The sequence below is a fragment of the Marmota monax genome, unplaced genomic scaffold (assembly GCF_021218885.2).
Source record: "Marmota monax isolate L192 unplaced genomic scaffold, Marmota_monax_Labrador192_F-V1.1 WCK01_AAM20220418_F8-fsc00065, whole genome shotgun sequence".
NCBI classification, from domain to species: Eukaryota; Metazoa; Chordata; class Mammalia; order Rodentia; family Sciuridae; genus Marmota; species Marmota monax.
Genome location: NW_026694038.1, coordinates 10,465,127 through 10,490,519, shown reverse-complemented (window position 1 = coordinate 10,490,519; position 25,393 = coordinate 10,465,127). Strand labels below are relative to the sequence as shown.

Here is a 25,393-nt window from a genome sequence, read left to right as displayed (position 1 = left end):
GTGTTTCTTCGTACAGCACTGTGCATAGGCTAGGTGTTTGTACATACCTCTTGAATAGAATCATAATGGGATTGGTTCTTTTTCCTGCTTTCTACTCCCTAGCAGGAATTTTCAGACTCTTAGGCATTGGAGTTTATAAACATTCAGCAACTTTAAGAACATCTTTCTCTGAACAAGACAAAATGGTGTTCATCCCCAAATCATGCAAAGTAAGGTGGAAACACTAAGATAGGGGGAGGGATAAGAAAACAGGATGGGAGAAAATTTTTAAATCATTTCAAGAAAAAAGGTCTCTTTAGTTCAGTTTTATTGAGATAGAATTTATACACAATTCATCAATTTTAAGTATAGAATTCAATGAATATTGACAAATGTACATAGTTGTACAGCCACTACTCTGTATACCATTTCCATTACCCCAGAAATTCCCCTGATAGCCCTGATTGACTGAAAGTCAATCTGACTTCCTTAGACTGAGCCCCTCTTTGGGTATGCTTTCTTTCACAATAGTTTTGTCTTGTCTTGAATTTCATATCAATAGAATCATACAGCACGTAGTCATTCATGTTCAACTTTTTTAGGAAAACCAGTCATATGTGAAGTATTTGAAAATAGTTTATAGGTTAGAGAAAGGCAAGGAAAATAGTAAGGTTCACCAGTCAAGGTGTCCACCTACTTTGGTTTCAGGCTAAATAAAATTGTCCCCCCCAAAAATCAGGTTTTATGTGTTATTTACTGTCAGATCAGGCGAGGCAGGCAGCGACCAAAGGAGGCAGATTTAAAAGGGCTGCTGAACGAGGCTTTATTGAGATATCACTCGTGGGCGGAACTCGATCAGACCCACAGAGGTGACAGGGGAAGGGTCTGAGGAGAAATCGCGTGGAAGCTCCACCGGACTGGACTTTTATGGGGCTTACAGCAGGAAGGGAAGGGCTCAGAACAGGAAAAGGTGTTTCTAGGGTCCCTTGCCCCCTTGGAGTTGGTCAGGTGAGTTGGCTGAACTCCAGGATTGGCCAGGGGGTCCTGCTGATTGACAGGTGTTAGTCAGGAGATCTGGCTGATTGACAGGCATTTCCACCGGCATCTGATTGATGTTCTTTTCCCGTGTGGGCTGCTTTGTTCTAAGTAGCCACCAAGTCACCACCAAGTTGCCACCACCGACCTAAAATTTACATTTTTCTGACACTCAGCAAAAATGTGTAAACATTAAAACTAAAAATGTGTATCTAGATGCCACTGGATACTTCTTTCTTGTACTAGAACTGATTAGCATACCTTGTTTTGATAAAACATTGAATTAAAAGACATTGATATCTTTTTATAGTTCTAACAATCTGATTCCCTCAGCCATTGATTTGGTCTATCGAATCTCAAACAAGTGGCCTTCTACAAAAGTTATAAGTGATGATGACAATCAAATCCCTAAATGTAACATCATAACATGCACGATTGCTTACTTTTAAAGATTAATTTAAACCTTTTGTTTTTGCTTTCTGCCCTTATTTTCCATTTTATTTGATTGGAATTGAAAAAAAATGATTTAGATATACTGGAAAGCAAAAACTAACAAAGATGGTAACATAAGACTTGTCATATCGTATACATAGAATATAGGAAGAAATCGGGTAGGATACAAGACTTACATAAGAGTTTAACATCAGATTGCTGATCATCTCAGCATTGCCCAGAAAATAGTGGGTGAGGAGAGCATAGACAGTCAGACATCAAACACACCACCAAGGTACAAAACTACTTTGCAATGGAATGTTTGTGAAAAATCTATACATCTGCACCAATTCTTATCGTTTGTGGATCATGGTTACTCTAGACTTTTGTACTTTTAGACTAAGACTCAGTAGTTTTCTGTATATCTTTGTGGTTGTAAAAGTCTTAGCAGACTGAGTCATTTTAGAGTGCTGCACTGAAAAATAATTAGTTCTATGAAGATAACCTATGTCTTTCTGTAGACAAGGCCTTTTCCTAGGAAATTAGAGCTCTGGGAGGTCCCAAGAGGGCCTTGGAAATTTGAATAAGAAAAAGAACTAAGTTTAATTTTTAAAAGCTTATCTTTTACATCTGTCTTTGTGACAACTGTTGCTAAATGGTATTTCTAGAGGTGAGTAAAAAGGGAGATAAATAGGACCACTGTCAGGGGTTGCAGGTGGGTGAGTTCAACACCTACCTCTCTTGAGTCTTCTGTTTTCATGGGTTTTTTTCTCCCTGAAGTGCAATCAGATCGGAATATCCGAGACAACTTTTAAAATATCAAAGTGCATCAGAGGCTGTCTAATAGTGTGTGTAGAAAACAGGAGTGTAGCAGTTAATACCCACTTTGATCAAATGTGACTTTCAGGTCTTTCACAGCACTCTGAGGGTTAGAAACAAGGAATTGGTGGACCAATTTGCTGTGCTTAATTGGCTGTTTGGTAAAAATAGTAGACTAACCCAGAGTTTTTAATTACATGAGGAGGGCATTTGAGTCTATATATTAGTTATTACTTGTGATGTTGTAGTGACCAGAGAGAAACAGATTCTCAGATATTTTACATGCTACTGAAAGATCTCAGATACTAAATACTAGCATTATGATTTGGACATGAGGTCTCTTCTAAAAGCACATATGTTAATACAGGAATGTTTGGAGGTGAAATGATTGGATTTTGAGAGCTATAGCCCAACAACCCATCCTAGTTTGAATGGACTGGTTGGTAACTGTAGGCAGGTAGGGTATGGCTGGAGGAAGGGGGTTACTGGAATGTGTCCTGGAAAGGTTTATCTTCCGTGTGGTCCCTGATCTACCTTCTGGTACTTCCTGGCTGTCATGAATGGAACAGTGCTCCTCTACCACACTCTTCTGCCATGATGTTCAGCCTCACCTTGAGCCCACAGCAATGGATGTGGCCAACCATGAATCAAACCTCTCTAACCATGAGCCAAAATAAGCTTTGCCTCCTTTAAGTTGTTCTGGTAAGGTGTTTTGGTTACAGCAATGCAAAGCTAACTAATACAACTAATTTTTAAGTTGCCTTTCAAGAGAAGTCATTTCAAAATGAAATTCTGTTTTTGTATTTGGTGATAATTTTTTATTTCTAAACCCTGATTAATTCAAAATTGTTATGGAACAACCATGTAGAATGTACAATCATAAGAATATGCCTAATTCTGTCTTCAGCAAACGTCATCTTCTATGAGTCACATGACTTTTGTGTTACTCAGCTTTCTGTTGCTGTGACAAAATACCTGAGATAATCAATTTGGAAGGAGGAAAGGTTGATTTCGGCTCATGGTTTTAGAGATTTCATTAGATGGTTGCTTTGGGCCAATGGGGCCATAGCATACCATGGTGGAAGCACATGGTAGAGGAAGCAGCTCACTTCTGAGGCCAGAAAACAGTGGAAAGAGAGGCAGAGGGGCCAAAAGCCCTTTAAGGGCATTCCCTCAGTTACCTCTTAAAGCTTCCACCTCCCGATAAGCCAAGGGCTGGTGACCAAGTCTTTAGCATATGGATCTTCAGAAGATATTTAAGATCCAAACCATAATAACTGATTGCCATCTATTCTTCTAGAGAATGCTGTGGGGACTGAGTTCAGTACTACTTGTGCAGGCCTTATTCCTGCTTTTAACAAGCTATGTCAGTACATATGCAAGGTTAACATGTTTTTTACTTGTACTGATATTTGGCTTTTTCATTTTAAAACTGCAAATTCAACTCAAAGATTGCAAAATCAAATTTGCCTTTTTTTTAAAGTGCTACCATAAACAAAGCCCACTTTGTAATCAGAATCCTATTTTTTTTTTCTGCATAAAACAGCATAGAACAATGGTCAGTTGTAAATACATGGATTCCAGAAAACTCAACAAATAAGAATTTGTCCTGTAAGTAAAGTAGGTTATGTAAATTTTAAGTGAATGAAGAAAAAAACACCAAATTAAGAGGGGCTAAAGGATCTTTTTCTTTCTTTGAAATACACTGCCTAATCTAACAAAATCTCCCCAATTCAAGTTTCTAAAAAATTACCTAAATTAAAATTTTTTTAAAAAAAACTTAATTCCGCAGCAGAGAATTCAGATTTTGTTTTTAACAATAAAGCATTAATAACAAAAAAACTAAATAACTTTCCCCAGTAAACATGGGGTCAAACAAATTAACAAGGAAAAAAAGGAAACTTCGTTTTAAACCTTATTGCTGAAAATAATTCGAAATGTATTTGCAGTATTTACTACCGTGGTAAGCGCCTGAAGATCTCTCTCAATTCCACGATCTTTGCCCTATTTTCTACCTAACTATATGGATAAAGGCAAGGATGTGTGTTGCCTTCAAGACATAGTCTGGACCTAAAGGCTTTGATTTGAAGCAATATCAACCATATTCCTAGTTTCCCTGAGATATAGCTTCCAATTCACAAGTTCCTCCCCCCCCCGGGGGGGGTGGATGAGACTTCTGCCATTGATTTTCATTAAATTGCTTTTCTCTACTTATAGCTTGTAAACCTAAATCGTAGAAACTTTTTTTTTAAACGAACATGAACATGCAAAGGGAATACTAATGTTTTGTCAAAATGCAACTATGAATAAGAAGTAAGTGGGTGGTCTTATGGTATTTCAGTGAAGTCATCAGACGTCGTCTCACTTCTTTATTTGGGGGTCGCAAACTCGTTTTCCAGGATTTAACAAGTATAAGGATAATAAAAAGTCAGTTTCGCACCCTATCAAAGCCGTAGCTGGCTGCCTTTTACTTCCCGGCAATATTAGATTCAATTAGATCGTGTCCCTTCAAAAGCTGTGAAGGTTGTATTCAACCTCCGCCTTACGAAATGGACAATTTTCTCCAGGAAAGTCAAGGCATCCTTCAAAGGATCTAAGACCTCAGTCACCAGAGTCGACGAAAGCGGAGTCCACGCGTCAAATTAAAGGACCCTCAGACCTCATTCGTCACCGCAGCTCCTCGGATTCTAAACAGAGGGCTAGGAGGGTAAGGAGGGATGGGGCCAAGAGCTTCATCCTTAATCCAAGAGGGAGACAAAGGTAACTGAGCGCGTGCGGAGTCCAGGCGGGAGCAGTGGGAGGCCCTCAGGGCTTCAGGTGGACTCGGAGAACCCGCCTGGACTGGGTAGAGGGACAGGAAAATCCCAACTGGCGCGGGCGAATTGGCTCCCTGCAAGAGGGGGAGGCTGGGAACGCCCCCCCAGGTCCCGCCCCTCCGCGCTGGCAGAGAAATGAAACCGAGGCGAGGGCCCAGGTCACGCGCCCAGGCGGCAGGCCGCTCGAGCTTCCCGGGTCGGGCGTCTCCGAGGCAGAGCGCGTGCCTCACGTCCTCCCCGCTGCCCCGCCTCCTGCGCCCTGCGCACGCGCTGCAGCGCCCCGCGGCCCACCCCCCCGTCCCCCGGGGTGGGCGGGGCGGGGAACCGAGTTAGGAGGCCGCTGGACATCGCCGACCCTAACGTGTGAGCCCCGGCCGTCGTCGCCCCCGCCCCCGCCGCGTCACAACTCCCGTCCCGCCCTTCCCTGGCCCCTCCCCACGGTCTGTCCTCCCCCTTTCCCTCCTCCTCCTCAGACCGAGCGGTGACTTAAGCAACGGAGCGCGGTGAAGCCCATTTTTCTCTTTCCTCGCAGCCGCGCCGGGGAGCTCGCGGCGCGCGCCCCCTCTACTCCGGCCCGAGATGAATGCTGCGGCAGAAGCCGAGTTCAACATCCTTCTGGCCACCGACTCCTACAAGGTACAGTTCGGGGCGGGGGCAGGGGAGGACTGGGGGCACATCAGGGACGAGCGCGAGACTGCGGCGGCCGGGTCTGGGGGCACAGCGCGAGGCGGCCCCGCGGGAAGGCGCGGCGGCGGCCGCGGGATGGGGCAGGTGGAGCTGGCGCCGCAGTGGAGTGGAGGTGGGTCGAAGAGGGATGGAGGGATGGACGGCAGGAGGCGGGGCCTGGGGCTGTGCGGAGGGGGGGCGCGGCCGGGGTCGGGGCGCCGGGCTTCGGGGCTCCCGCGGAGCCCGCCCGCGTGCCGGCGCCCGCAACCTCTTCTGGAGCGGGCCTCTTGGCCCCGGGCTGGGTTGGCCTGGACTGGGGTTCGCCCGAAGACCGGACCAGTTGAGTAACGGCCTCTGGAGCACAGCGGTGGAGGGAGGAGAGGGCTTTTCCCTGCCGAGCCGATCCCGCGCGCTCGCCCCTTGCTGGGCAGGTATGTCCTTTTCCTGAGTAAGAGGTGGGAGAGGTCCTGCTAGGGTCGCTGGAGCAGCCACGTTCCTGACCCTTTGGCTCCGGTGCGGAGGACACATGTTTGTGCCCGGTAGCCTTGCTGGATTCAACCCCATCCTACTCCACTGGGCTGTGTTTCAAACTCCTTTGCACCTAGTGATCACTCCTTATCCCTTGTGGCAGAAGCCAATGTGCTCTTACACCTTTGCGGTCACTAGGATTTCTGTGAAAAGGAAAGTGAAACACGAGGAGGTAGAGGAACTGGAGTTTTAACACTGGAGAACTTGCAGAGAGGGAAATGACACAACATTGCTTCGTATGCTTATTGGACACTTGCATGTGTAACTGTCCCATTAATTTTATTTGAAACTCACACACATTAGCAAAGGAGAAACTAGGGGAAAATCTAGCAAATACTCTTTCTCTTAGTTTTCAAATTATGTCAAATAAACTGGACTATACTTTGGCCAACTTTTGTTAGCAAAAACACCTGAAAGGTGAGATGTCAGACCAGAAAACCCACTTGCACAAAATAAATTTTAGTTTTAAATTTTAGTATTTACCTTTTAATATGGGGGGTTGGAATATAGTGATGAAGCATTATACTTTCATGTTTTTGTTTCCTTTTTGTTTTTAATACTCCAATATTGGAAGAGTATTTTTTTAGAGAATTCCATTTTGCTTAAGTTCTGTTTTGTCCATTTCTTTGCAGTTGCTTTATGATTATGTTAATAGTGCTTAGGTATGTTTTCGTTTAAACAGAGCCAAGATTCAACACTGTGATCTTTCAAATGAAATTTTAAAGTGGAAATCTACACTATTGCGTGACCATTATAATATCAAGTATGGTCCTTCACTTGACCCTAAAACCTGCTTCTGTTCTCTCAGTTCAAATGTAATGTTTATGATATCCTGAGTAGTGATTTTAGAAATGTCTCATTAATGGTTTTGTAGAATATTGCCTTAACTAAATCTTTAAAATAATTTTCAGATTTTTTGTTGTGTTTTGGCTTATGCAGTGATTGAATTGTAAATGAGAAATGTTCATGGAAGTTAAGTCTAGCCTAAAAACAAAAGGGAGTGCTGTTCTTCTAGGCATTATATATGAAGAATGTAAAACTGGTTTAACATCAATTTTCTGGAATACGTTTAATTAGAATAGTGAATTACCTTGAAGCTTTCTAATCTCCTGCCAAGTCATACTTATCTACACTATTAGAATTTACACTCATTTAATAAATTTCATTCCTGTCCATTTTCAAGTCAAGCTGGTATATCTTATTCCCTGTGTTATATGAAGTCTTTCCAGAAGTTTTTCACCTTAGTACTAGCTTTCACTTTTTTCCCCCCAAGAAATCCCTCAAGAGGATCCAGATTGATTTGTTTTACACCAAGGGGTTACAGCAGTATACTAAAACAGATTGTGTGTTCCACAGTAACAATTAGTCTGTAAGTTTCATTTTCCTTAAAATTAGGTTTTTAGTGGTCCCTGTAGCCTGTTTTCTGTTTTATTTAACCTTTTTACCTTAGGTAAAGAAGAGAGATAAATAATAATAATAATGAGGTTAAAAGTAATAAAACTTTTATTTGGAAATTGTGTAAGAATGTTATGTGTCCATATCAGTTTCTTAAAAACTTTTGGCCAATTAAAGTAGGGAACTAAGTAGCTAGAAGTGTTGATGAGGACAGCGAAATATGTTGATTTTTTTTTTTTTCTAGTTGCTTTTCTGGTTTAATCCCACTCCTAGTGTATATAATTGCTAGTAACAAACCACAGCAGAAAATAGTTTTAACATTTCTGAACATTTTTCCTGTAGCAAATTAATGGAAGAGCTTGTCAATTGTACTGTAGTTGGAAAAGACAGATAGTACACAAAACTAATCCTTAGGCGTTGTACACTTTAAATCACATCTCACATTGGTTATAAAATGTGCTGTCCAATGTAGCTTGCTTCTCAGAAGATCATTTATAAGCTGTTAATCTAGAACTGAGCACATTTTCAACTGTTCATTTATTAAATATTGGAAATTCAGAGAATTTTTCAAGAGCTGTTTTATTTACAGTGATGAATAAATAAGAATTCAGGAAGGAAGATTTTATTTCCTCTAATGACTGAATTAACAAATCTTAGAAGTTTGAGCTTTTTTAAGGAAAAGATTTGGAGAGAGATGAGAATTACCATATAGGCAAGTTAGTTCTTCCTAGTGTCATCCTCTGAGATGTTCCTATTTTTCATAGTTGCCTCTGTCTAACTGCTTCTGAACTGATACTAAAGTGCTGGCATAATAACGCACTTGGCAGCCTGAGCCTCATGTGGAGGGGGCAGCTGCTTCAATTTGTACCCTAGAGACTACCTGTGCATTCTTGTTGTGGATCCATATAGATATTTGTGACATTTTGCATATATTTCAAATTTCCCAGTAAGTTTTATAAGTTATAAGGAAAACTTGGGCAACAAAAATCATATAAATAAGGATTTACTTTATAGTAGATAAATTGGTCAGTAATAATCTCATAATAACTTAAGAAAGTACAAGCAGCTGATGCCCTCCTTTATGAACTGATGAAATTTAATTTGAAGGAGTGGCAAAGGAGGTAAAAGTGATTAGAAATTTTGCACCAGGAGGTTTAAGAGAAGCAATATAATGATCATACATAGACATCTTTGGAATTTCTCTCTTTCCCCCAAATAATTTAACCCCCAAATTCTTAAGCCATACTTAGAAGTGGTTAGTGCTACATAGCTGAAGAGCAATGAATTATTTTCAGGGGCAACAGACATATTTCCAGGACTTGAGTAATCCTAAATAATACTGAAAAGAAGAATTGTTTATGACTTTTGCTGTTTAGGGCATATTAGTTTTTTTTAATTTGTTTGTTTTGGTTTTGGAGATTGAACTCAGAGGCACTTTACTACTAGGTTATATTCACAGCCCTTTTTATTTATTTTTTTGGAGCATATTAATGGAAGATCTTGTCGGTTGAGACAGGGTCTTGCTAAGTTGCTGAGGTTGACCTCACACTTGTGATCTTCCTGCCTCAGCCTCCTGAGCCTGTGGGATTACAGACATGAGCCACTGTGCCTGGCAAGCACATTCAGTTTGGAGAAGCACAAAGTCCTGACCAGTGTGGGGCTAGTAGATCCTTTTCTGATACTTTTAGGTGTTGTATAACAACATAACTTGCTCTGTGACCTTGGCTATGTTACCTCTTCTGCTTTTATGTGTATATTTATTTGTTTATTTATCTTAATGATTGTTCTTTGTTATGTCCTCTCAAAAATAAAAGTATGAAAAATTAGGTTAGTAGTCATTGCCTTTGGCCATGTGATCCTATTGTGGGAGGAAAGATCTTGGAATAACATCTTATAGAAAGACATCAACATCATGAGACATCTAGAGAAACATCTAGATAAAATTACACCTCTCAGAAAGATTGTGTGCATCTTAAATATGCCTCATATTTTTTTCAACTGTCATACTTGGAACAAGGATATATAACCTTGAGAATATATATATATATATATATATATATATATTTTTTTTTTTTTAGTTGATTGGCCAGCACTTCATAGTGGAAAAAGCTGCCGCTTTTTATATAGGGTTAGAACCTTGTTCTAGGCATTGAAATAAGATCAGTTATTATTATCTAATTTAATAATTTTTAGAAGCTTAACTTTCATTAGGTAAATCAGTCACATAACTGAAATTAAGTTCTGTTGAAAAGCTACATTTTCCTGTGTGTCTGTATTTACCATACATGTATTATTGTATAAGTGGCATTCTATTACCTGCAGGAGGACCATGCCAGTTTAGGAAACTTTTGTTAATAGTAAGGTTGGCTGAGGACATTATCAGATATTTTCCCTTTGTCTATATATAGTGAAGAATTGTATATTTATTGTAGAACCTTCTCTAGTGATAGAAGTTAAAGTAGTACTAAAAAGTTAACATGATTTAGGAGCTTCCTTTTGTGTTCACTTTATTTCTGAATACTGTGAAACTTCTTGTTTGTATTACTTAATATATAAAACTGAGCTCTCAATTTCTCCACCCATTCCCCCAGTCTTGTCTTCCCTGTCTCAATGAATGGTGCCATTATTAACCTACTTGCTTAACCAAAAAAACTAAAAAGCATCTTTAATTCTTCCCTACCATTATTTTCCATATCCAGCCCCTCAGCCTAGTTCTCTTTTTTCCCTCCAAAAATACTGGTTCACTTCTTTCATCTAGTCTAGCATTGGGCAGTAGTCTCTTAACTCCTGTTTTCACTCTGAGCATCCTGTAATCCATTCTCCATGCACCACCAAGCTGATTGATTCTTTTAAAATTTGAATCACAGGCTGGTGATACAATTCAATAGTAGAACATGTACTTAGCATGGACAAGGCCCTGTGTTCAATCCCCAACATCAAAAAATTAAAATGTGAACTAGATCATATTCACCCCAGCTTAATTTAAAATCAAAACTCCTTGTGGTACCCTATTTAGCCAATGATCTTATCTCTATGTCTGCCTACCTCTGATCTTACCATACTCTAAGAACACACCACACTGGCCTACCTTCTGTTATGTCCCTCATACTAAAGCATTTTCTCTCTGTCACTTAGGCCTTGCTCATGTCACCTCAGAGAAGACTAACCAAGTCCCCCTAGCTCATCATTCTCTCTTCTTTTTCATAGCATCCATCTTGATCTGAAATTATTGTTTATATATTATTTTTCTCTTCCCCCCAGTTAAGCCTTCATTAACCCTGTGAGAATTAGTACCATGTCTATTTTACTTGCCAGTACTCTGCATCTGAAACATGGTAATGCCTGATACATAGTAGGTCCTGGGTATATATTTATGAACGTATTAACTGTTTATAACTATTTCTTGATTTATGTCATATCATCCCATTTTCTGATGATGTTCAGAGTGTCCAGTTTAGCAGAAAATAAAATGAAGAGGACAGTAAATTAGCAAAACAAAAAGTTGCCATCTACTGATTGAATTCTTTGAATATTTACTAAGAAACTCTGCTTAAAATTTTTTTCACTTTAAACAATGTATATATACCATATAAATATATCTAAACATGCTCTGTAGTCTACAGACTTTTAAGGTGTTAGTAGACAGTTAAGAGTAAATAATACTTTTCGTTTGTGACTTTGCCTAACAGTTTAAATTCTTTACCTCTATTCTCTGAAACAGTTTTCATAAATTCTCTAAGATTTTAGAACATACTTTATTTATGACTAAGCAGACTAGAAACTAATTTTGTATTTTAAATGATAATTTGTTTTCATACTTAAGTAAAGGTGAGTAAGCCTAATTTAAGACTTCAAAATTATAAACATAAGTAATTATTGTCCAGAACTGTATTTGTCTGGTGGAAAATTTTTAGTATAATTTTAGATCGTGATGGAGTATTCAAAGACATTTCCATTGTCTTCCTTTCTCAGAAGAGGCAAATAATTAGTCTTGTAATGCTTTTTAAAAAAAAATATATATATATATATATATATATATATATATATATATTTTAGTTGTAGTTGGACACAACATCTTTATTTCACTTGTTTATTTTTGTATGTGGTGTTGAGAATTGAACCCAGGGTCTCGCACATGGGAGGTGAGTGCTCTACCACTGAGCCACAACCCCAGCTCCTTGTAATGCTTTTAAATCTGTTGTAAGATGCATTGTTAAATATCTGAACTGTAAAGAAGGTCAGACTATTGAGAAATCTTACCTGTGGATCTGACTTTATAAACTTGCACTATGTGATCTAGATCTTGTTTTCAAATTTGACTTCATCATGAGTGACTTTTCTTCTGTCTCCCTACTTAACCTCCACTAAAAAGAGTTGGAGTTATTAGATTGTAAACTGTACATTTCATTTTTACATAACCTTGGGTATATTTTTAGATGGAGGTTTTTCTGATCTGTGTTTTTTAAGTAGTTGAGGTAATGATCTTATGGTATTTATTTCTGAAATATCACTCATAAATATATTTATCTCATTTTGAAATTTGATTTAATTGCTGTGAGTTCTGTATTAGCTTTCTCACTTAGCTACTTAAACTGACAGTGATAACATTCCCTAGGTTGTGACCTTAAAAAGCCCAAACATGTACATTTAAGTATTGCTGAAGCCCAGATACCAGATGTCTCTTATAGCTGAGCAAAACAGGGTTCTTAGTCTCCTGAAGAACCTAGACTCTCAGATCACATATTATTACAAAGATTTGACCCCAAGATTGCCTGTATGCAACAGAAGGAAAACTGTAAGTATGCTTCATTGGAGAGGGAACAGAGAATTGCCATTCAGAAAGTGACCATGAACATGCATTCATTTTGGAATGCTTGTGCTAAGCTATCTTTAGGATAGAGCCAAGATTTACTGAGATTGAGCTGTGCAGTCAAAGAAAACGTTGGCTTTCCTAAACTTGAGACCAGAACTAAACAAGAAAATCGTTTCTGTTTATAGTAGTCATCCGTGAAATTTAGTCCACAAAGATTTATTCCATTATTGTCATGATTCACCTTATACTATAAACTTTAAAGCTTTATGATTCCTTCCTTTCAACCAGGTAAATACATGTTATTCTTCCCCTTATTTTGTTTTTATTAGTAACATGTTTTAATGTGGAGAAAACTGAAATAAAACTCAAATTATGACACTTTTACTTTTTATTTTCTTTAAACAAAAGCATATAATTTTTCAGATTCTTAGAAATTTGTGCTGAAACCTCTTCATATTTTTATTTATTCATTCATTTATTATTATAATTTGTTATACATGACAGTGAATGCATTTCAATTCACAGTACACATATAGAGCATAATTTTTCTTTTCTCTGATTGTATGCAAAGTAGAGTCATACCATTTATGTCTTCATACATGTACTTAGGGTAATGACGTCCATCTCATTCCACCATCTTTCCTATCCACAGGCTCCCTCCCCTATCTAAAGCACCTCCATTCTTCCCATGCTCTCCCTGCACCCACACCCCCTCCCCCATTATGGATCAGCATTCACCTACGAGAGAAAACATTTGGCCTTTGGTTTTTGGTGGCTTGCTTTATTTAGCATGATATCTCCAGCTCCATCTAATTGCCTGCAAATGCCATGATTTTATTTTCTTTTAATGCTGAGTAATATTCCATTGCATATATATACCTCAGTTTCTTTATCCATTTATCTATTGAAGGGCATCTAGGTTGGTTTCACAATTTAGCTATTGTGAATTGTGTGTGTGTGTGAATATTATAAACATTGATGTGACTGTGTCACTGTAGTATGCTGTTTTTAAGTCCTTTGAGTATAAACCGAGGAGTGGGACAGCTGGGTCAAATGATGGTTCCATTCCAAATTTTCCAAGGAATCTCCATACTGCTTTCTAGATTGGTTGCACCAATTTGCAGTCCCACCAGCAATATATGAGTGTGCCTTTTTCCTCACATCCTTGCCAACATTTATTGTTGTTTGTATTCTTAATAGCTGCAAAATCCAAAACTTTTGAGCACAAACATGATATCACAAAGATAAAAGGCCACACCTGACCTCATGTGACAGGTTGCACTCAAAACATGGGTGCACTATATGAGGTATATATAAAATCCAAATGAATTTTGTGTTAAGACTTTGTTTCTGTCTAAAAGATCTCATAATTATATATAAATATTTGAGTAGTAGTTCTGGTCCCAAGTGCTTCAGATAAGGAATACAAACACATTATGTGTCCAATTGCTAAGTTTCAGTTCATTATTTTGTATGATTGCTCCCCAGGAAGCTGCTTCTGTTTTCTGAATGAATGGCTGACTGTTCCTCAAGACCAATTGAAATCCTTTTCCAATTTAGAAGCCTTGTACCTACTTGAGTTCAGTCTTGTTGTTTATAAAATTTGGTAGTCTCTTTTGGTTTTGATTTTAAGATACTGAACTATTAAAATACTTATTTTTAATTCCATATGGCCAGGAAAAGAAGCTGATCAATAGCAAGTAGTTTCTCAGGTTTTGAAATAACCTCAAGCCTTTTCTGTTATGACTTATGTTCTATTCTTCTGATGGTTTCATCTTGTTTTGGTGGAGCTGGGAATTGAACCCAAGGCCTCACATATGCTAGGCCAACATTTACCATGCAGCCTACATGCCCAGCCCTTTTCTGGTGTTTTCTAACTAAAGTGTTTTTCTTTATATAGGTTACTCACTATAAACAGTACCCACCCAATACAAGTAAAGTTTATTCCTACTTTGAATGCCGTGAAAAGAAGACTGAAAACTCCAAAGTAAGGAAGGTGAAATACGAGGAAACAGTATTTTATGGGTTGCAGTACATTCTTAATAAGTACTTAAAAGGTACTACTTTTCCTAGTACATTTAAAATACTGCTTTTATGTAACTTCATGTTTTTTCTATATTGTTATAATATTTGAAGTAATTTTTAATAGTCTAATTTTGATATTTAATTATTTTTGTTTTGTGGTGCTGGGGATTGAACCCAGGGCATGCACAAGCTAGGCAAGTGCTTTACTTCTGAGCTATATCCCCAATCCTTAATTACTTTTAAGTATTTAGGGTCTGTTTAGAATATTTTTTTTAAATCTGTTAATTTGAATGCATTATATCTTAGAATTTGGCGTTTATGCTTGGTGTCCTCAGTATGAGAAAGGTTTTCTGAAACCGATAAGTTTTGGAATAAAATTTGAAAAGTAATGTTGAAAAGCTAATCTGGTCTGCTAATAGTCTTCAGTCATTAATTCAAAGTATAGAATTTATTGACTTGGAAACTCATTTTGAATTATGATAGCAATTATAACTAGAATTATCCTACTCAGTTTTACCTTCAAGACTTATTTTTCAAAACTACCTATAATTGTGGACTTATTTTCAAATGCATTTTAAAACCAGGAAATCCCCCAAGAATTTCTGTGCTTTATTATTTGAAGTTATTTCTAATCTGTTTTATAATCATATTTCTAGGGAGAAAACAATTCCCAAAGACATTATACATCTTGCAAATTTTATAATAAAAATAATTTTAAAATTGAATATAGGTTAAGTTTAATTTTATACAAATGATAAGTCTTTTCCATTTTCTTGGTTATTTTAAGATCAGACAGTTCAGATGTGCTATGCTATTGAAAATCTAGCTAGATATCAGAAGTACTTCTTTGTGGCTTGGTTGCCCAAGGTATATTAAATGAGTTTACTAGTTAACTTTATAGCTTCCAAAGATCAATGATATACTCAATTGAGCTCTATAGCTTTAAAACTTTTTAAGATATTATATATGGTTAAGCAAAATGTATTGATTGCGTGCTCTAGACCAGCATTATTATAAATTGTTCTATGTCTTTTTTAGCTCACAATCATCCTCTAAGTAGGTACTCTACTATTATAAGCCTTGTATTATAGCCAAAAGAATAAATGTATACAGGGGTGGGCAAAAATTACTAGGTTACTGGCCCTGAAGATATCACATTCTTTATGAATAAAGTGAGAATGTTCTGCTGGAAAACATAAAAAATGTTTGAATCATCTCAAAGAGTATCTAAAATAATAGTTAATTTATTGTGATTTTTTTAAAAAAAATAGTATAAGTAATAATTTTTTTCTATTGTGCATCTGCTTTTAAAATAAATTAACCTTTATACTTAGAGTGAGTGATTAGAAGTACAAGTTTCTTTTCTGATTGCTATTGACTCTACATGAGTCATTTATCCTGTTGCTATTTGTTTTAACCCGTGGAATGGGTGAAATAACTGAAGACATTAATGCTATGAAAATTCAGCAACTCACAGAATGTGTTTAGAAATATAAATAGAACATGTGTATCCTTTTAGGTAAAGTAGTGACCAAAGAGAAAATCCAGGAAGCCAAAGAGGTATACAAAGAACATTTCCAAGATGATGTCTTTAATGAAAAGGGTTGGAACTACATTCTTGAGGTAAAAAAGTGGTTTTGTGTTTTGATCTGTTTTTGTTTTATATTTAGTTCAAAATTTCTTGTGAAGGAATTTGAATAGAAGGTTAGACTGTAATTATAGTTCTTTTCTGCTTGCAATCTGAATATAATTGCTGTATTGGACATTCTTGTTAAAATATACTCCTCTAACATTTTGATTTTTCTACCTCCATGTAAATCATTAGCACATGATCTATAGTAGGTCTAGGTAATTTATTATATGAATGAATTATAATTTAAATAACAACTTTTTTTGGAAAGGTAGTTTGATCCATTCTTGAAAATATACCTAAGAACATGTAATTATTTGTGAAAATAAATTAATAATTAAGAAAATACATGGCTATTTGGGAATTTTAAAATTTCATTCTGTTTTTTGACTGAAAATAGATGCCCTAAGTCTATCACTACATAATAATTCTGGGACATTTCCCTCACTAAAGTTAGAATGTTTTAGTATAGATCCACTAAGTTGAATTTTATTCTTTATTGTACTTTAAATAATGTCTAGTGTGTTTAAAGTTATTGCTTAAACTTCTGAAATGCCAAGAAATGGGAATTGAATCATAAGAGCTGAATGTCTTCTGATGGTTTCTGTATTATATAGATCTAGTCTGGGAATAGAATCTGTTAGCATCTCACAATGTTGTGTTAATTTACATCTCAAAAATGAAAGTTTTCTTACATTATATAGACTGTCAAACACAATAATCACTTTAACTTTCATGCCTATATTAAAATACTGAGTTTTACTCTTAGGTAATTATGTACCTATGAAAAAGTTAGGGAAGCACACTGTGCTGCATATCTTAAATAAGGTCAATAAAGTCTTTGGGCTGCACTTGCCTCATTTCTCTTTGTAAGATATATTGTGAGAATAAAACACAGCAATCAATTAGGTCCTGTGCTTATTATTGTAACTTCCAGAGTGGTGCATCATTGCTGTGTTATGTGTTCAGGAAATCTTAGAGAATCATAGATTCTTTAGAAAGTATCTTATCTAGCCCCATTTTACAGAGTCTGAGACCTAGAGCTGTTGAGTGACTTGCCCTAGGTCTTCCATTTGCTTTTGAATCCAAGGCAGGATTTTGTAAGGGAGAGTACTTTCATGCTACATCATGCAGAATATTCTCATTACGAATATTCTGTCTCACACACATATTCAATTACCTTGTTCCAAATCACATAAATTATTAGGCTTTTTGAAATAACATGACTTCCTAGCCAAAAGTTAACCACAGCCTTGAGCATAAAGCTGGGGAGGTGTACATTTAAATACCTAGTAACATATAGCGGACTCTCAGCCTAATTTGAAGGGAATTATTATAGTAGTAAGAAGTTCCTTAAGTCACATGTGGGTATTGATCACCAAGTGCTGAGATTGGCTATCCCATGATTTCAGGTCTACTATCAGAATAAAGAATTTATTTAAGGTTCTTTTGCAGGAATCTGCCTCCTTCCTTTCTCTCTCATCCTCTCTACTCCTTTCTTCTCTCCACTTTCTTTTATCCTTCATAGCAATCCTTTATTTTATCTTTGTCTTTAGCCTTTATATTATGGAAATGACCTGTACAGAATAAAATTAGTGTTCTTAGAATATTTTTCAAATGTTAGAAAAATTAACTCATCCTTTTTGTTTGTTTTCTGAACAAGTAGGGGGAAAACTGGTTTTGATTAGTTTGGAATTATCTACCTCTTAGTGGTAGGTGTAACAATATAACAGCATCTGTGATTGCTGTTTCCATGACAATGAATTTAGCTTCTGTAAAATGTAAAGAACATTAATAAAATGGGCAGTTGAGCATCATCTGTTGAATGAGTGAATGCATTGTTGTTTCCTACCAGAAGTACGATGGGCATCTTCCAATAGAAGTAAAGGCTGTTCCTGAAGGGTCTGTCATTCCCAGAGGAAACGTTCTTTTCACAGTGGAAAACACTGATCCAGAGTGCTACTGGCTTACAAATTGGATTGAGGTAAATTGTTTTTGTTTTTTAAAAATTCTTATTTAATAATAATTGAAGGTTACTATTATTGAACTGATTCTAGTTGAGAATTTGCTACTAATAAAGTTATATGATTTTCTACAGTTCAATAACTCTTCCAGGCCTCAGTTTCCTCATCTATAAAATGACGGTTGGGTTAAATGCTCTCTAAGGTTCTTTCCATTGAATTCTAATGTTCTAAGATTTTATGTAAATAAAATCGGAGAATTATTATTTTTAAAATTCAATTAGCTTCCATTTTTTTAGTTGTAATTATAAAGGTATAGTAGAGCAAAGTTAGAAAATTAGCGAAGTTACATAATACATTTTATGGATATTCTGTTTCATTCAGACTAGTGGAATTTTATTTTAGCTTTTAATAATTATTTTATATTCTCTGATGTTTAGGTACTAGAGTCTACTATTTGATATTTCTCAGCTTCTCGTTTAATAACACAAGCAAGATTCACTATTCATATGGTTTAATTTCCAAAACTAAGAGACAGGCACATTATGGGGTATAGTCTACATTATAAAGCTTTTTTGTTTTCTTTGCATATATACCTAAGTAGTCATATGTTTTCACATAGTCACAGTTATGCTAATGGTAATCTATTTAGTTTCATAACATTTTAATACGAATTTTATCTATAAGAGGAAATACTGTAGCAAGTAAATACAGAAATACCACCTTACTGAAAGATGTTTACTTCATTGTTAAAACTAACTCTAATAATTTTATTGATTAAAATAATTGGTTGTGATGTAAAATAATATATTTGAAGTTCACTTTTAAAGACTGTAAAAACTTTGGAAAAGCAAGAAGTCTAAGAATATGTTTGAAATGTTTTGAAATAACATTTTTGACCAAGTTAAAACACTGTTAGAATCTTGACAGACCATAAACTCATTACAGGTCAATAATAGTAAAATGTACAATTAATTCAATAAAGGTTTTAATAGGTTGTATGTTAAAACTTAAGAGTTAACTGTGAAAAGAGAGCGTATCTTACTAGTTTTATACTGGCAAATTTTGATTTTGAAGGAATAGTATTATTAGTAGAACAGGGTTTTTTGATGAGTTTTTGTTGTTGTTGGGGATTCATTCATTCATTCATTCATTCATTCATTTTTGTGGAGGTAGGACTGGGGATCAAACCCAGGGCCTTTCTCACGCACATCAAGCCACTGAACTGTCAGAGTAGAAGAGTTCTGAAATATATCATCTATACTAGCATTCTGCTTTAAAAGCCCAAGGATCCCAGGCAGGAAGAAAATTCATCATCTGTGTGTAAACATTTTCTTTTCTTTTTAGTTTTTCTGACTGAGGATTTCATACTGTTCCTATGTCTAGTTGAACTTCCCTAAGCAAGTACTTATGAAAGTAATGATTTAGTTACCATTCTACCATTCTTCATGTACAGTTTCCTTTATCCTCTTCTGAAAGTGAAAAATACATTAAAAAGTAATGTTTAATAACTATTATTATTTTGGGTACTTTTGTTAGAAAACCATAAAGTAAAAAGGTTTATATCAGTCATATTAGAGTGATAGTTTGTTAACAAATACATATATCATTTTAATAAAATAAATTATTAAACATAAATCCAACATAGGACTTTTAAATTTTGGCCAAGAAGTATATGTAGACCATAGCTTTTAGTTGCTTATAATCAATTTTTATTGAGTTTACCTTTAATGTATGTTATTTTAAATCATTTGAGTCCTAAGTAGATATGTTTATCTAAGGCACAAGAATTATGGTCTAATTTTATTCCTTATAGTTTCTGATAGCACCCTCTTGTTTTTAAGTTTACTCTGAATGTCCTATCTCCAGAACAGACTTCTTCGTAGTCAGTTTACATCCTTTGTGAGGTGTTTTGTTTTGTGTGAGGATAGAGGAAATTCATCCTATTCTTATCAATCTCTAACTCCCTTTTACCATTTGGTATTTGAAATCTGTTACCAGTCCCAACAAACTTGATGTCCCAGGTTTAAAACATTTTGAACAATATTACCAAGTAGTCTTTCTTTTCCCTTTCCTGATGCATGTTCTAGGTTATTAATAACTATTCATTGATTGTTATTCACCTGATAATTCTATACTGAATTTAAAAATACACTAAAATTGCTGAATTGCTTGATTAGTTTCAGTATTGGTGCTGATCCTCTCATCTGATTTCAAAATAAACTTAAGCATACCTAGGAGTTCTGCAAAGTGTCTCAGGCATATAAGGGGCTGAGGGGCAAGCACATTGGGCTAAATTTACTTCTCTCGTCTACCAAAAAACAAAACCATATCTTTCTGGTATTAAAAGAAAAAAAAAAGATTTTAAAATGATAAACAGTGATGAAATGTCATCATTTTATAGCTGGGGAAATAGGCCTGAGAGGTGGGCAGACAACTGAACAGTGAAGGTGCCGCGTTTGTTCTGTACCACACCATTTTTTACTCTGCAAAGTTCTTATCCTGCACAATGACATTACAGTGAACACTCTGAAAGGAAATTTATAGGTTCATTTACCTTAATCTTCATTTTCAGCTAAAAATTTATCTTGATTTGTGGGCACATTGCTAAGTTCCAACAAGGCCTACTTCATTAGACCTCGGATTAACCCAAACTAACTTGCCTTTTTTTCCCTTGCTTACACCTACAGTGATCTTTTTAAAAGGGGAGTGATTTTATTAAGAGTATAATTTAAGCTGATTTTGTTGGACTATGGAAAGGAAATGGTGATGTGAAGGATCACTGTGTCTGATAGTTATTTCTCTCCTTCCCTGGCATTTTTCGAGGGGTAAGGTCAATCTTCTACCTTTATAACTCAACTAGAGTTTTTTTCACATTGTGTTTTATATTTTTCTCATACTCCTAGATAATATTGTGATATCTGAGTTGAATAAAAATGAGAGTTGACTGAATTAAATTCAACAAATGAATATCAATTAAGTACCAGCTATGTGCCAAAAAAAAAATTGCTGGACCCAAATTAGAGTAAGATATGTCTTATTAATGGCATTTTTAGGTAATTCATTCTTAACTAACCACTAATATGAAAAAGTAATGCTGAGGTAGTACCAGAAAAATAGGTAATTTTGCTAAGGAATCATGAAATGTGTGTGTGAGGGGGGGCTACCTTTAAAAGCTTATTAAATAAGTGTGAAGAAGAGTTGAGGGCATGGACCAATGTTTTTAGAACACACAGTCCATTGAGGGCTGTATTGTAAAGGTAAAAAGTATAGTAGAAGATAAACTTTTAGATGGTAAACACTGCAAGATAATAGAAAACATTAATTCTATAGAATTGGCTTTTCTTCCCTACAGGAAGTAGAGTGCCATTAAAGTTGTTTTTTTTTTTTTTTTAAAGAATGAGTCAACATAAATAAAGCTTGCTTTAGAATGAGGCAATATGAAGAATAAATCACAGAGACCAAAGTTTAGAGGTAGAAGAATCGCAGGCACTGGCAGTGGAATCAAAAAAGGAATTTCAAGAACAGAATGGTCAGAGATTAGAGGTGATTGATCTAAGTTAGGAGTTGCATCAGCTTTCTGTTGTGATACAAACTACCCCAGAACACACTGGCATAATAAAATATTGTTTGCAGTGATTCTGTGGTTCACTGGATGGTCCTCTGGTAGTCTTGCTTGGACTTACGTACCTGTATTAGCTAGGCATTCTAGCTAGGCATTCTAAATTGCCTCACTCCCATGTGTGGGGCCTTAGCACAGAACGCTGAACATTACTAGGCCTCCATAACCTAGGCTGCTTCACAGCAGGATAGTTCAAAGTGCAAGAGTAGAAATTTCAAAACCTCCTAACAGGTTCTTGGAAATCACACAACATGACTTTTGCTTCATTCTTTTGGTCAAAGGCATATTGATGGAATCTAGGGACGAGGAAATAGACTATTTCTTTAGGAGAAGAGCTGCAAGTGCTGTATTTAACCAAGCCTGATACTATATTTTACTTGTTAATGACTAAATTGACAGATCTAAGATGAAATCTTGTTGTTTTTACTTATTTATGGATCACTTAGCTGGTATTTAAAAGTTTATTTTGTAAAATTTTAAGAAATTAAGTATTTTTTTGGTTCAGCTTAGGCATTGTCATTTTAGCAGCTCTTTCTAAAATAGATTTGAAGCTTCTTCAAATAACATGCTATCAGGTTTATATGATAAAAATAGAAATTATCCTAGAATGGGAAAGAAGTAATTCCCTACCCAAAGTAAGTAATATCATTGCTGTGATTAAGCATCAGACTTTGTTTGGTGTTTCTTGACAGCTAAGAAACAAGAAGAAACCGAGGAACAGTTCTTACCAAAGAGTAGGAACCTAGCAATTCTTCTACTTCCTAATTTGAGAACCTATAGTCACTATATTACAAAATAAGTCAGCAACCTTGCAGTTGTATAGCATATGTAGAAGTGTTTTATGTAGCTTCTTATAATAAATTTTAACAAAAGCTTAAGAATATATAAAACACAACATAATAAATAGAATTTTCTAGTGCTAAACTCAGTGTCTCATGTACACGAACTACCAGAAGTCATGTTACATCCAGAGAAACTTAAATACTGTACCACCTAGAGGAATAAATGAGTAACTTCTTTAAACTGATACTATTCAAGTTATAGTCTGTAAACCAGTACTAGTTCATGACCTGTTTGTTGCAGGCCTACATTAAATGCAGAAATAAAGAATAAGCTTGTATAGAAACTTTACAATAATTTGACATTGCTTGGCATCTGGGTATGAGTGTACTTTATAAAACTATCAGTCCATAACAGATTGAAAATTGGTCCTTCACCATGGTCTTTCAAAATATTTGCTTCTTTGTAGTTCTGGATACAAAAACTTGGTAACTTGAAGTTCTCTACTATTAAGGGCTTGGTGCATTTATCTTCTTTGCTTCTGATTTGAGAGCTGAGCTTTGTATTATATCTGAAATGCATATGGTAGGCATCCTACTGTTTAATTGAAATGTTTAATTGATATTCCTGATAGTGTGGAAGTCCAGAACATTCCTCCAGAGAAAGCTAGGATTTTCCTCAGGAAGAACCCTGTATTTTTTATGTCTAAATATTTATGGTTAATTTTTGTTCCAACAGACTATTCTTGTGCAGTCCTGGTATCCAATCACAGTGGCCACAAATTCTAGAGAGCAGAAGAAAATATTGGCCAAATATTTGTTAGAAACTTCTGGTAACTTAGATGGTCTGGAATACAAGTTACATGATTTTGGCTACAGAGGAGTCTCTTCCCAAGAGGTAAGAAACTGAAATAAATCTTATTTAATAAAATGTAGATTGTCTGGTAGAGTACCACTATAAACTTTTCTGGATGTTAGTAGGATTAGTATAGACCACCTTTTAAAATTCCAAAGATTCAGTCAACACTACGTGTTCCCCTCTGTTCAAGACACATGCGCTATTTTGTCTTCTAACAAGTGTCCTAGTCCTTGATACATTTGATGGAGGGATGGATGGACATACAGATGTAATAAATACATCACATGTCAAATAATGGTATAGAGAAGCACAAGACAGGATAGAGGAAGGAAGAATGATGGGAAGGGAAGGTGGGGCACTAATAAATAGGTCTTTTTGAGAAGGTAAAAGTTGAATCCTTAAATGTTTAGGAAAAACAGAATCTTTGTATTCTCTGTTTAAAATAGCTAAAGACAGTAATTCCCTTAGGAGCTATGCTAAACATGGGCTATGTTAAATATGGGTTTTCTTTTTGAATTTTTGGTTTATCATTGATTTTCCAGACTGCTGGCATAGGAGCTTCTGCTCATTTAGTTAACTTCAAAGGAACAGATACAGTAGCAGGAATTGCACTAATTAAAAAATATTATGGAACAAAAGATCCTGTCCCAGGCTATTCTGTTCCAGCTGCAGAACACAGGTAAAATTTTGTTTTCATCCTACCATTAAACTTTTGTTTTCTAAAACTAATTTTTTTTAGTTTGGTATTTGTAACTCAGTGATATTCTGCTTAATTAAAGAACATGGCATTATAGTAAACCTTCATGAATATAAGCAATAATAATTCAGTGTTTATACTTTCTATAAAGATTAGTATCAGGGAGATTCAGAACTTTTAACCACCCTAGTAAAACAATTTAAGATCTTTTTTCCAATACTTATATTGCCACATAGGTTTTATGTAAGGGATATTTTTCATTTGCTATATTTCCATATACAGATTTTCTTCACTAAATGAAGTCAAGAATTGTAAATTCCTGATCACTCTTTTTTACCTTATCTTTGCCCTTGCAATTGCCATACAGATTCAATAACTTCAACTGTAGATGAGCAAGGAAGCCCTTTTGATGAAAGGAAGAGTATTCACATCCTTTTTACGCTTTTTTGCTCTCTAACCATCTCTAGTGAAACCAGGAAGAAATTATAATCTGGGCTACTGCTGCTCTAATCATAGAATTAACTTTATTAAAAATAAATGAAGATCTTAAAATGTATTTCAGGGATATTTATAACAATTATTTAATAATTTGGAAATGTTTATTAAGTTCTACTAGTACTTGAAAATAACAGGGTGCTAAAACTAGCAGTGAGTTTAGAATGAGCTTTATTTTATTTTTTAAATAGTTATTTATTATCTAATGCCTAATTGGTCAGGTTTCATGTGCAGAGCAGTCTGCTGAGTGCTACGACAGATAGAAAGAAAAAAAAAATCTGACCGTATCCTTAGGATAAATAGAGTACACTAGTAAAAGTCTGCTGTGTTGGTTAAATAGTTCTACTAAAGAGGTACAGTTAAGGTGCTATTGCAGTGCAAGGCAAAGAGAGGTAGGATCACTGGTAGGGTCAAGATGGCTTTTAACAAGAGGTGAGATCTTGATTCTTGAAGGAATTATAAAATTTGAGGGAGACATTGTTTACTATGTGTCAAACCTAGTCATTTGAGAGGAGAGCATAGATGTGTTCAGGAAGTAAAGGCTGAAACAGATTTTTCAGAGAACATAGAGTAGATTGAAAATAGATTAAAGTTCATAAGAGCCTTCAAATTCATTTTGACATTGAATGTTAACTGTGTGCACATCATACTAGTTTATCCTTAATTAGGCCTTTTTACAATTAATTTATTTATTTTAATTAGGTGTATATGACAGCAAAATGCATTTTGATTTATTGTACACAGTAGCAGCACAACTTTTCATTTAAGTGGTTGTACATGACATAACATCACACCATACATGCAGTGATACATAAGGGTAATGATGTCCATCAACTTATACC

The 25,393-nt window shown here is 35.8% G+C and overlaps 1 protein-coding gene across 2 annotated transcripts in view; it reads left to right on the top strand.

Moving 5' to 3' along the window:
* Nampt (nicotinamide phosphoribosyltransferase) overlaps positions 1–25,393 on the top strand; it is a 55,420-nt gene that overhangs the window by 12,359 nt on the left and 17,668 nt on the right. Inside the window, exons 2-8 of one of the 2 annotated variants that reach the window (XM_046464105.2) lie at positions 4,833–4,972; positions 5,555–5,717; positions 14,384–14,540; positions 16,028–16,131; positions 17,994–18,122; positions 23,240–23,398; positions 23,902–24,038. In XM_046464105.2, the coding sequence (XP_046320061.1) occupies positions 5,661–5,717; positions 14,384–14,540; positions 16,028–16,131; positions 17,994–18,122; positions 23,240–23,398; positions 23,902–24,038 (743 nt within the window). In that variant the 5' untranslated portion in view covers positions 4,833–4,972; positions 5,555–5,660. Of the gene's footprint in view, positions 1–4,832; positions 4,973–5,554; positions 5,718–14,383; positions 14,541–16,027; positions 16,132–17,993; positions 18,123–23,239; positions 23,399–23,901; positions 24,039–25,393 lie in introns of those variants that run through there. The other variant, XM_046464106.2, reaches the window with a different exon arrangement.